Source organism: Callorhinchus milii, unplaced genomic scaffold (assembly GCF_018977255.1).
Source record: "Callorhinchus milii isolate IMCB2004 unplaced genomic scaffold, IMCB_Cmil_1.0 Scaffold6, whole genome shotgun sequence".
Lineage (NCBI taxonomy): Eukaryota > Metazoa > Chordata > Chondrichthyes > Chimaeriformes > Callorhinchidae > Callorhinchus > Callorhinchus milii.
The window spans coordinates 1,123,898-1,137,330 of record NW_024704747.1 but is presented as its reverse complement, the minus strand read 5'-3'; the positions used below and the strand labels follow the sequence as shown (position 1 = coordinate 1,137,330).

At 51.1% G+C, this 13,433-nt stretch overlaps 1 protein-coding gene across 1 annotated transcript in view; it reads right to left on the bottom strand.

Annotated features, from left to right (window-relative positions):
• Nucleotides 1-5,989: 5,989 nt before the first annotated feature.
• nhej1 (nonhomologous end-joining factor 1) overlaps nucleotides 5,990-13,433 on the bottom strand; it is a gene marked incomplete at its 5' end in the record, with an annotated part of 38,461 nt that continues 31,017 nt past the window's right edge. The window contains 3 exon segments of the mRNA XM_042336545.1: nucleotides 5,990-7,020; nucleotides 7,714-7,826; nucleotides 9,146-9,263. Coding sequence (XP_042192479.1) covers nucleotides 6,919-7,020; nucleotides 7,714-7,826; nucleotides 9,146-9,263 — 333 coding nt within the window.

The following is a 13,433-nucleotide window of genomic DNA, read 5'->3' as shown; positions in this document are numbered from 1 at the left end:
CTCTTCCCACTCTCCGTGATGTAACTAAGTCAATTGGAACCCACCTTTACCAATTCCGTCTGAGAACGGCTCTGAGTGAGGGAGTGAGACAGACAGACAGACAGACAGACAGTCAGACAGACAGACAGACAGACAGACAGACAGACAGACAGACAGACAGACAGACAGACAGACAGACAGACAGACAGACAGACAGACAGACAGACAGACAGACAGACGTTTGGGGGTTCAAGCACAGAGAGAGTTAGCGCTACATTGAACCCCAAAAACTTACCCACCATTGGGTCCAAAACGTGGGCGTTGGTGTGTGAGTATCCGCACACACGTCAGTCACCCCTTATTTAACTAATTTATTAATTTAACTCATCAACTTACATTAATAACTTCTTAACAACTTTTACCCTCTTTTCGAACTAATTTACTTTACCAACTACTCGCCCACAAACCACCACAGTCACTCCACTTCACAGTATATTCTGTGAAGCGCTTTGAGCCGTCTCAACGACCTGATAAAGCACTGTATCAACTGCGAGGATTATTATTATTACTCAACTTATTATACTTTACTAATTTATTGAACTAACTCACTAATTTACTTTACCAACTTACTTCACTTACTATTTTTTACTAATTTATAATAATAATGATCCACGCATTTGATATCGCGCCTTCACCACGTCGTTGAGACGTCTCAGAGCGCTTCGCGGGATAGGCTGCGACGTGTAGTGACTGTGCATTTCGTGGGCGAAACTAACTTATTTTACGAACTTACCAATTTACTGTAACTTTTAAAAAACTTTGCCCCGAAACAGATGAAAAAATTACGTGAAGTGCAACTTCATTAAATGTTAACACCACCCCCCGCCCACCCCCCACACACACACACACCCCACACACACACCCCACACACACACCCCACCACACATACACACACACACACGCGCGCGCACACCTCCACGCATATACCCACACTCTCTCCTGAGCTTCGTCAGCCTGTGTGAGATGTACAAACAGTAGATGGCACTACTCTAAATAGTTGCTCCGGTCAACTCACATCCTTAAAAGATTTTTGTCAAAATACAGTCAAAATGTGTTGACACCAGAGGTCCGAGCCAGTGTCCTCCCCCCCCCCCCCCCCCTTCCCAGCGAACGTCAAAAACTCCAGACTCCAAAACAGCTTGCATTTAACACAGTACACCCCAGTAATAAGCAAGACGTATTATTTCACCCAGCGATTCCTCTCAAACAGGTCCAAAATAAATAGAATTAAATCTCCCGGATCACTGCGGTTAGTTAGAAAAGGCCGAGCTCCAGGGCTCCGAGCAGCTTGTGTTGAGAAGGCACGATTAGCCGGCCCGCTGTTACACTGCTCAACCCAGTCTCATTTCATCCCAGCTCAGGGTTACATAAAGGGCAGGACTGCGTCTCAAAGCACATCGCCTGGCCCTCCTTTCCCAGACCGGCCAAGCGATGGGAAAACTACTTCAGGCACCGAGTGAGGAGGCCAGACTTCTAGTAATAATAATAACCCCGAACACTCGATACAGCGCCTGTCACACTGGGAGAACCTCTCAAACCGCCTCCCGGCATCTCGCTGTCAAGTGCGGGGACGGTTGGCAAACGAGGCTGTCCGACTCCCCTCGCGCAGCGACGTCCCACAAACACCCGTGACGTGAGGTGAAGTGAAGAGCGAGTTTTTTTTTAACTGGTGGTGGTGGGGTGGGGGGTGGGGGGTGGGAGGTGGGTGCTGCGGGATTATAATACTAATAATAATCCTCGCATTTGACCCAGTGCTTTATCACGCCGTTGAAACGTCTCAAAGCGCTTCACAGCATACACTGTAAAGTGTAGTGACTGCGTGTTTTGTGAGTCCCCACAAACAGCCGTAGAATGAGTGACCGTATGATTACTTTATTGGGGGATTATTTACCCCCGGAAAGCGATCCCCCAACCGACTAACAGCCGGGTTCCTACTGACTGCCGGTAACCAGAGGCTCTTTAAATCACAGGGATCTTTAACATCCGCCTGAACGGGAGCTCGGTTTCGCGTCTCTTCCGAAGGATGGGGTCTCCGACAACGCAACAGTCCCCCCACACCCCCCTCCCAGCACCACATCAGAGCATCAGCTCGGGCCACATGAGTTCCAAGTGGTGTGGGGGGGGGGGGGGGTGCGGTTGGGGCTTGAACCCACAAACCTTCTGACTCCCAAGCGAGAGTGCGATCCAGGCTGACACTCAGTGTCGTTAACACAGTCACAAACACCAGCGTGAGGTTTGCATTGAGGGTCAAAGGCTCCGTTCAACAAACGCATTCATTGCCCTGTCATGTCATGTCGGCCAATCTGCTGGGGGGGGGTCGGGGGGGATCCCTATTGAAGGTGGGTGGGTTTCCAGCAGCCGCTTATCATCACAACAATAATAATCCTCACGCGTGATACAGCGCCTGATCATGTCGTTGAGACGTCTCAAAGCGCTTCCCAGGATACGCTGCAAAGTGGAGTGACTGCGTATTTTGTGGGCGAAACGCGGCAGCCAACTGCGCACAGCAGCGTCCCGACCCCCCACAGACAGCCGTGGATCGAGTGACCACATTATTATTATTTTTCTTTGAAGGGGTTATTACCCCAGAAATGATGGGGAGAGAGATAGAGAGAGAGAGAGAGAGAGGGGGGAATGGGGTTAGAGTATTATTTTCTTTGAGGGATTATTACCCCCCCAGGAAAAGCGATCCATCAATCGACTAACAACCGGGTTCCCACGTACCGCGGGGCAAACAGAGCTGCGGAGTAAGGAAACTTGCCTAAGGCTTGGCCCTGACCCGGCCGGGAATCGACCCCAGGTCCCCTCGTTTGCGAGGCGAGCTCTCTAACCCGCTACGCAACGGGACGAAAGTGCGTCTCATACACCAGATATTACAGTAATTAATAGGATATGAAAGTACAGTTATCCCTTCACCGTGAGGCCCCGATGCTATGTGTTTTATAGCTCCTCCGCTACCCCAGAAAATCACATACAACAACCTTTCTCTTCACATGAAATGACACAGAGTTGCACAGAGGCTCAAACCCGTTCCTTATGAAAAGGTTACTGTGCTTTTTTTTTATTTGGTAATTAAACTTTTGTGCTTAGATCTACCTTTATGTGCGCGCGCGCGCGTGTGTGTGTGTGTGTGTGTGGAGGGAGGGAGGGAGGGAGGGAGGGGTGAGGGCGGAGGGGTGGTGGGGTGAGAACAGGAGGGTGCCAGCGATGGGGATTTGACAGGACATTAGTGTTTCAGTGGGGGAGCGAACCCCAGCACAGACACGATGGGGAGCGAGAGAGAGAGAGAGAGAGCAGGGAATGGGGTTAGAGAGCTCCAGTGGGGGAGCGAACCCCAGCACAGACACGATGGGGAGCGAGAGAGAGAGAGAGAGAGCAGGGAATGGGGTTAGAGTAGAGAGCTCCAGTGGGGAGCGAACCCCAGCACAGACACGATGGGGAGAGAGAGGGAGAGAGAGAGCAGGGAATGGGGTTAGAGAGCTCCAGTGGGGAGCGAGCCCCAGCACGAAGGAGAGCCCTGGCTCAGTACTCTACACATACACAGTCACTACATTCGCTTAGAATGGTACCGGTATTTACACTCCACACAAGTCCCTCCACCCCTCCGACTGCCCTCTATCCACCCCTTCACCTCGATTCCCTTACCCCCGCGCCCCCCCCCCCCCCCCCACCCAATGGATGTCATCATGTCTCTTGAACATGTTGATGCTTTCTGCTTCAATCATAGTTAAGACAGTGATCCCCTCGCGAAGAGTTTTTGAGGGGTTTCGACTTTATAGGGAATCAACACAATAACAATAATAATCCTTGCATTTGATACGGCGCGCAGCAGCGTCCCCAAATTATCGCTATTATTTTTTGGGGGGAGAAAGGATTACTACCCCCGGAAAAGCGACCAACAACCTACTTACTGCTGGTAAACCGAGGCGTGTGGTGTGGAGTAAGGAAACACGCCTAAGGTTGCACCCTGACCCGCCCGGGAATCGAACCCCTGGCTTGCGAGGCGAGTGTCTGACCACTGATCCCAATGGAACGCAAAGATCACCGTTCATTGTCTGCTCGTTGAAGCTCGGACCTCGGGGTGCGGAGGTCAGCGGGCAGCGAGGGGTGGTGGGGGGGGGGGGGAGAAGTCATCTCTCTGTGTCTCTATCATAAGGTTCAGAGACTGACTCCTGGCACTTGGACAATCGTGGAATAACAATGAAGGGGATTATGTGCAGGACTAAAGTCTCGCTTGTTGGGACGTCTCCTCAAGCGAGGCCACGAATAGATGATTCTGGAAGATTAGAGAGAGAGACACCAAGGAAAGGGAGATGTTACGTTCAATTTTCCAAACTACAGAGAGACCCGAGGACGTTTGAGATCCACATTCCTCCCGGACGTGATTATTATGTCTCCAACGTTCTTTCAAACTTATCAGAGAAACTCAGGAAAAGTTGCTGATAAGTGTATAGATTTTAGATAGCCCAGTCGCTCCTTTTGAACTGCGACTTGTACTGGATGTGTCTGAAGATATTGCAGTCTGGGACATTCATCCCTTCTCCCCTCCCGCCTCGACCACTCCAAAGCCCTCCTCGTCGGCCTCCCCAGGTCCACGATCCACCAAATCCACTTAATCCAGAACTCTGCCGCCCACGTACTCACCCGCACTAACCTCCGTACACCTCCCATCCCACCAGTCCTTGCCAGGCACCACTGGCTCCCTATCACACACACTGCACTCCCTCCGTCTGTTGGCCTGATGGCCCACAAAACACACAGTCACTCCACTTTACAGTATATTCTGGGAAGCGCTTTGAGACGTCTCAAAGACATGCTAAGGCGCTGTATCAAATTCAAGGATTATTATTATTTTTCAGTGCCTCAATAACCTTCTGCTTCACTCGATCGCGTTCTCCTAGCTTTGGCTTTCCAACGTGATCGCGACCCAGCACCGGATACCGACCTGAAGCTTGACGTACCATCCTCTTCCCATTGCTATTCACTCAGTCACCGACACGCTCTTCATTTACTGAGACCCAGTCATCTTCGGCGTATCCAAACCTCGGTTTCACTGCCTATTTCAGGCTCCAGCGACACACAGGGCCCTCGCACTCCGCCTGGAGTTTGCTCAGCCCCTTTGACGTGTAAAGATTATCCTTACCACAAAGTCCCAGGGAGTTGGGTGGGTTTATTGGCTGTAGAGGGGAGAGGTGAGATAGGTCTCCCTGGGCTGATGTATCTTGGAAGTGAGATGCTTTGCAGGTCTGTGGTTACTCCAAGGCTTGGGAGCATCGACTGTGTGACTCCAAGTCCTGACGTGGGGTCTTGAACCCACAATCGTCGGACTTAGAGGCGAGAGAGAGAGAGAGAGAGGGAGAGAGAGCGCTACCCATTGAGACACAAAAAAAGTATGTGTGGGTGGGGGTGGGGGAAAAGGAAAAAAAACAGCGACTTCTGACGACTTTTATTTGAAACTTGTTAAAACTTTGAAATAAAGGAAAAATAATTCAGAGAGATTTCGTTCGTTGGGACAGAATAAACAGAAAGACATTGACGCAGTGAACATAATAATAATAATCCTGGCATTTGACCCGGCGCCTTATCATGTCGTCGAGGATACGCTGTAAAGCGTGTATAAGTGTGCTTGTGAGTGCATGTGTGTGTGTGTGAGGGCGTGTGTGCGCGCATGCGTGTGCTGTGTGCGTGTGCGAATGTGTGTGTGTGTGTGTGTGCATGTGTGCCTTATCATGTCATTGAGACGTCTCAAAGCTTTTCACTTTAGACTGTAAAGTGGAGTGACTGTGTATTTTGTGGGTGAAACTGCTCAGTTAATTAATCCCCTCTATTTCTCCATAAAGATATAAATGTAATAAAATAAAATAACCCTCTGGCAAACACGCCCTGCCCCACCCCTCCCTTCCCCTCCCCACCCGTCCCCTCCCCACCCGTCCCCTTCCCCACCCTTCCCCTCGTCAAAACTTTTTTGCAGTTTTCGGCAACTTTCCAGCGTCGCTTTTTTTTTCGCCGCAGGTTTTCCTTTTTTTGACTGAATCCACTCGGGCTCGAGAGAAAGTCTCTTAAAAGGGGAGCAGCGCGCGGGAAATTAAATCGAAACCGTCTGCCTGTCGACAAATGTGTACCAGTTGAGGCCTTGATATGGTCGCCTCGCGTCCCCTTTAATTAATCAAACAAAGTTCTCGGTGCCCACAACTGCACTGCCAATTTGCAGCTATTTAATTTGGCTTTTGAGCAACGACAAGACGAGGCTATCAATTTTGCTGTCGGAAATTATCCCAGACATAAAAGAGGAGGATTGGGGATTTTTTTTAAAACTTAATTTTTTCGGTCAGCCCCGGTGTCTGACACATGCGGAAACCCATCGCCGTGCTTTAAGAGTCTCCGAAGAGTCTATCTAACCAGCTAAACCCGTCCAGGTTGCCCATCGAGAGCCCCGTCTGGCAAGATTTCACGCTGCTTGTCCAGCTCGGACCAGCCTACCTGTTCGGGTTACCCGTCACTCCACACTCACTCACAACACGTCAGTGCCGCCGTTAGCGATTGCAGGTTTACAAAAACGAAAGGCATTAACACACTTCCTGGAAAAAAATGGTGTCAAATGATCTTAAAATTTTACATTTAAAATTGGGTTAAAAATATCTTAAGAATTTGTTTTGCTCGAACGGTGAGAGGAAGAGATTGTGGTGTTTTGCGGGAAGGTGTTCCAGGTTTCCGTTGAGCAGGGTGTGGAATAACCCAGGAACCAGCGTAACAGGGATCACCTCTCTCTGTCTCTCTCTCTCTCTCTCTCTCTCTGCATCTGTCTCTCTCTCCCCTACAGTGTCCTGTGGTGTCACACTTCCCGCAGTTACAAACTTTCACCAGTTTTAAAATATAAAATCACCCGAAGATTCCTCTGCCTTTCCTTTTTCTCTGCTTGGCGACCGGACTCTCTGTCCTCGGGGAGACACCGGCCCCCGAAGCTGGACGTTTAGAGGGCGCCTGTGGGGGGAGAGAGGGGGGAGAACAAGCATTAGCGAGAGGCCGACAACAACAAATAACAGCAGCAACTGGCACTTATACAGGGCCCTTCGCACAAAGCAGCGTCTCAGAGCATCTGGCTAAATAACATGGCTTACGGTTTGGGTCGCAAGGAGGGCTTACCTGGGCAGGTGTGTTTACCTGGGCAGGTGTGGTTACCTGGGCAGGTGTGGTTACCTGGGCAGGTGTGGTTACCTGGGCAGGTGTGGTTACCTGGGCAGGTGTGTTTACCTGGGCAGGTGTGGTTACCTGGGCAGGTGTGGTTACCTGGGCAGGTGTGGTTACCTGGGCAGGTGTGGTTACCTGGGCAGGTGTGGTTACCTGGGCAGGTGGGCTTATAATAATAAGAGATATGAAGGGATATAACAATAATAATAATCCTTGCATGTAATACAGCGCCTTATCATGTCTTCGAGACGTCTCAAAGCGCTTCACAGGATACACTGTGAAGTGAATTGACTGTGTATTTTGTGGGCGAAACGCGGCAGCCGATTGCGCGCAGAGTATACACTCGCAAAGGAAAAACGTGCAGGGCTGCGGGGAAAGAGCGGGGGAGTGGGACTGGTTGGGTAGCTCTTTCAAAGAGCAGGCACAGGCACGATGGGCTGAATGGCCTCCTTCCGTGCTGGAGGGTTCTATGAAGTAGCCACTTACCTTGGGTTTAATTTCCGAATTCTCTCCAGGGGTCGATGTGACTGGTTCGGTCTCCTCTCGGGTTTCCGCAGGCAATTGGCCTCTCAGCTCAGAGTGTCCAGTCTTCCCGTCTCCTGTGAAATGGAGAGAAACACTAAGCATCAGAACTGACCCCCCGTCCCACCACCCCCGCTCCCCCTCCCCACCCCGAGACAGAGACTGGCACTGACAGACAGGCCACAAGCAACACCAGCAATAATAATAACCCTTGAATCTTGATACAGCGCCTTATCACATCGTTGAGATGTCTCGAAGCCCTTCACAGGAAATATAGTAAAGTGTAGTGACTGTGCATTTTGCAGGTGAAACGTAGCAGCCGATTGCGCACAGCGATGTCCCCACAAACAGTCGCGGATTGAAGTGGCCGATTTATTATTTGTTTGAAAGAATTTTTACCCTCGGAAAAGTGATCCGTCAATCAACCGACAACCGGATTCCTAGATATTTTGGGATGGGAGGGGTGGGGTGGGGGGTGGAGAGACAAACCTGGTTTGGGGTATAGTGTTGCAGAGGGCACTGTTATGTGCCTAACCCCCCACCCCGCCCACTCCCAGCTCGTTCTGCCTCGCCCACGCTCGCACTAAGCCACGAGACACAGACGTCAAAACAGTCTCAAAGTGCGAGCGCTCTCCAGCCCTGGGGGTGTTGGGTTTAATGTTCCCCATCCCTTCCATTAACAATCAACCCAGTGCTGATAAAGGCCTGGGATCCTGAACCCACACACACAGTCTCCTCCTCACTCCCAGGGATACAGACAGTTAATGATTACCCAACGTCAAACCCAGGCCCAGGGTATCAGAGAGAGATGTCACCTGCCGGGCGCTAACCTCACACTAAGACTGTGTGAGTGACTGAGCAGACCGTCCGGGGTAAATACCTAATAGAATATACAGTAAAACTGGCATAAGTCTGACCTGGGTAAATCGTCGTCCATCTGCCCAAGTCACGTTGAATTTCCTATTATTTGTATGTTTCGCGTAACTCATGCTTTGCACAAGTCATATTAAATGTACGGTCCCAACTGAGACAACTCATGTGAGGTTTCCTGTGTGTGTGTACATATATATATATACACATATTTACGACAACAATACATTGCATTCACACAACACCGTTCACGTTGGAAGGATGTCCCAGGGCGCTGGACAGTTAAGGATTTGTACCCGAGCTGAGGTTTGGAATCAATAGGGTTGGAGGGGAGGAGTGGGGGGTGGGAGTGAGGCCACATATGTACACACTTACATGCCCTACACACCAGCATGAGTGTACTAGAGTGTATGCGGCCAACCACGTATGTACATATATTCACCCACGTACACACAAACACACGCGGGAACACGTACACACACACACGCGCACGGGAACATGTACATGCACACACGTACCTACTTACCAGTGTTTCCCAGGGCTGCTCTCTGATTTGCCTCAGTCGCAGTTACGGCTGTGTAGAGCTGTTGAAGCTCAGAGCTGAACACACCGGCATCCTCCACCGTCACAGGCTCTGGCAGCCCCTGCGGGAGCAACAAAGGACACGGCAATGTGAGACACAACAACAACAACAACTGGCATTTATGTTAAGCACGTAACAATTTGGCAGACGAAGGAAGACCAAGGTCCGTCCAGTTTGCCTTCCACAATCCTGGCCGTCGCTTGACATGTCGTCCCAAACTACACGCTGTATTACCCACAGATATAATTTCACCAGGAAACAAACGGAAACACCCTGTCACCCCACTGCCTGCAATCTTCCTAAAAAACCCCATCAGCTGTGTGGCAGCCTGTCTGTCCTTCACCTGTTCACCTGTGTGTGTGTGTGTGTGTGAGTCTTTGCCTGTCCGCCTGTGTGTGTCCCCTGTGTGGACAGATGACGTCAGGAAAGACATTGGACACTCGGTGACTATTCGCCTGTGTCAGTCAGTCTGTGTGCGTGTGTGTGGGTACGCGCACAAATAATCATAATAATAATCACGTCATTTGATACAGCGCCTTATGATGTCTGTGGGTCACTGCTGTGACACTGTGAGACACTGCAATCGGCTGCCGCTTTACGCCACACAAAAACACAGTCACTGCACTTCACAGTGTATCCTGCGAAGCGCTTTGAGACGTCTCGATCACGTGACTGAGGCGCTGTGTCAAATGCCAGGATCGTTATCATTATTAAACACCTTCCCGATCGACCGGGCGTCAACCACAACAAATGACATCAGTCGAGGGCCTTTCGTCGGCCGGGCAGAGGGGCGTCCTGGGCTATGAGGGGTTAAAGCCCTCGTCCTATCTCGGGCTGTAATGCCGAGACCAGGTGCGAGAGCGTAAAAATGCCATAACCGATACGGCAGCTCAATAAACAGCAGCGTTTGGGGGAAGCAGATAACAGCAGTGATGGATCCCTGTAATTAGCTTTAATGCTCTCTCATTCCCTGAGCGCAGAGAGCAAAGTGTAGCAGATAGCGTCCAGGTTTCATCCCGTCAGCATTCCCCCTGTGAAACACCTGCGCGCTTAACCCCATCACTGCTGGCCCCGGACTGAATTTTCAGACGCCCGACACATCCAATCACTTCACTGACAACAACGTGTATTGCCCCACTCCCCCCCAGACCCCAGCAGGATAGTGTTCCAGAGCGCGTGACAATGGCGGAGCCTGACCCCGAGCCGGGGAGGGGGGGGGGTGGTGACCGTAGGCACTGGTCGAAGGGGAAGGTCTTAAGGCGCGACCTGAAGGTGGGGAAGGAGGGGGCGAGGCGGAGGGATTGAGGGAGAGAGCCACAGAGTTTCGGGGCGCAGTGGCTGAAAGCGTGGCCACCGATGGTGGAGCGGAGGGAACGAGGGACAAACAGGAGGCAGTAGCCAGTCGAGTGGAGGCAGCGGGTAGTGGGTTGGGGGGTGAGCAGGGAGGGAGGGAGGGAGGTGCCAGGGCGTGAAGGGATTTGGAGACGAGCGAGAGGACCTGGAAATCGAAATGGTATTCCTGAGGAGCTGGGAATAACACACGGAAACTGCAGGTGATCCTTGGCCTGGGAGAGATCAACAGACAAGAGACGGAGAGGATATTTAAAGCCCGGGTTGTTTTGCAGCCCAATAAAATATTTACCAACGCGGCTGGTGCTGTAAGATAAGGGCAGGTCGGATCTGCCAAGACATGTGGCTTCGGGGGTAGTCAAAATAATCATCATTATTATGGATTTCCAATGGTATTTGGGCCTTCGCTCTACTACGGTACCCACAACAACTCCAACACAGGAGTCAACGTATCATTAGGAGATTAACTAACAGTGGGACACAAGACAGGAAGATGTCATCGAGTTCAGGGTGTGTGTACAGGGAGTTCAGCCAGGACACGCAACAGCAACAAACTACAGTTACACGGAGCCTTTCACATCAGGAGGACGTCCCGAGGCGCTGGACAGTCAGGGATTTGGACCCGAGCTGGGGGTTGGGATCAGGAGGGGGTGGAGGGCGGGGAGGGTGGGGGTAGGAGGGTGACCAAAAGCACGGTCGAAGAGGAGGTTTTTGAGATGAGCCCTGAAGGAGGCGAGGGAGGGGGCGAGGGGAAGGGACTGTGGGATGGAGTTCCAGAGGGTGGGGGCAGAGAGGCTGAAGGCCTGACCGTTGATGGTGGGGGTGGGAGGCCGGGTGGGGGACGTGGAACAGGCCGGAGCCCAATGAGCGGAGGGAGTGGACAGGTTGATATAGGTCGCAGGTCACAGAGGTAGGGAGGAGTAAGGCCGTAGAGGCTTTGAAGGCAAGGACAAGGATTTTGAACTCAATCCTCTGGGGGATGGGGAGCAAATGACATTTGTATAGAGTCGCTCACATCGGGAGGACGTCCCGAGGCGCTGAAACCTCTGAGGTCGGCTAATACTGAGCTATCTCTCCAGCTCTGAATCCCTTATCCTTATGACTCTTGCACCTGATACAGATCTTCACCACATCTCAAAGTGGCTTCACAGGATTTTACTGTAAAGTCTGGTGACCGTGTAGTTTGTGGCCAACTCGGCAGCCAATTTGCGCACAGTGATGTCCCCGCCAACGGCCGCGAGGAGAATCAACATTTTTTTTCTGGGAGATTGTTGGCCAGGACAAGGGGAAAAACATCCCACCTGAAATGGGCGCAATTGACTGCCGCGTTTCACCCACAAAATACACAGTCACTCCACTTTACAGTATAGTCCGTGAAGCGTTTTGAGACGTCTCGAAGACGTAATCCGGCCCTGTGTCAAATGCAACGATTATTATTATTATTATTATTATTATTATTATTATTAACACCCCCAAAATTAGCAATTCTATAATTAACAAACCCTTTTCATCGAACGTTAAACACTTAATAATCAACCTTTGCATTTGATGCAGAGCCTCGTCACGCCTTTGAGAATATACTTTAAAGTGCAGTGACTGTGTATCCTGTGGGTGAAACGCGGCAGCCAATTGCGCACAGCAGCGTCCCCCGCAAACGGCCGTGGATCGAAGCGACCAAATTATTATTTATTTATTTCGTTTCGATGGGGTTCTTCCCCCCGGAAAAGCGATCCGGGTCCCCACTGACTGCTGGTAAACAGAGGCGTGCGTGCGTGTGTGTGTGCGTGTGCCTAAGGTTTCGCCCTGTCCTGACCCGCCCGGGAATCGAACCCGGGTCCTCTGGCTTGCGGGGCGAGTGTCTAATCTCGGTCGCGAAGGTCTCCCCCCTCTTTTCCCCCCCCACCCCTGCTCGGATTCCCCCTTAAAGGGGAGGTCACATCCACTTTCGCTCACGTCAACTTGTTTGTCCTATTAGCGCGCAATCAATGTGGCCGGGAAAGCCCAACACAAGAGAGCCTTTTATCTCGGGTTTTTTAAAAAAAAATCTAAAGGGCTGTTTCCAAGTCTCCCTCTCCCCCTCTCTCTCCCTCTCTCCCTCTCTCTCTCTCTTACCCGTTCTCCCTCAAAAAAAAATCATAAAGAAAATAAATCAAGCGTCCCACCTGAAATGGTACAGTAACAGACTGAGCCTCTTGTTTTCCCTTTCGCTACAGTATTTTTTCAGTGACGCTGCCTTTTTCCACTAGAGCGAGAGAGAGCGAGAGAGAGAGAGAGAGAAAAAAAATGCCCAAAGTGAATGTGGCTAATTATAATCTGCAGATGGAAATGATACGTCACTTCCCAGGGAACGAACACAATCACAGACAGAGTGGCGTATTCAGCTCGCTCGCCTTTAACTCCGTGCCTCGCTCCAAAAACTACTTTGCCGGTGAGAGCCAGCGGACGTCATAATAACCCCCGCCTTTGATCCCGAGCCCATCGAGTCAGAGCGGTTCAAAGGTAACCGGAGTGGAGTGCGGGGGCCGCCTATTTGTGGTACTCTATAATAATATTAATAATCCCCGCATTTGATACAGGGCCTTATCAGGTCGTTCGGAACGTCTCAAAGGTTCCTCGCAGGATATATTGTCAAGTGTGGTGACTGTGTATGCTGTGGGCGAAACGCGGCGGCCAACTGCGCACAGCGGCGTCCTCCACAAACAGCCGTGGATCGAGTGACCAAATTATTCTTTTTTTTTTAAAGGATTATTGCTTTCCAACGTGAAGCTTCAACCCATGAACTACTGACCCAGTGATGAGGTTACTGACTGACTGACTGACTGACTGAGCCTCAACCCTTTGCAAGGGGGAGTCCTGTAGCTCAGTGGTTAGAGCCCTCGCC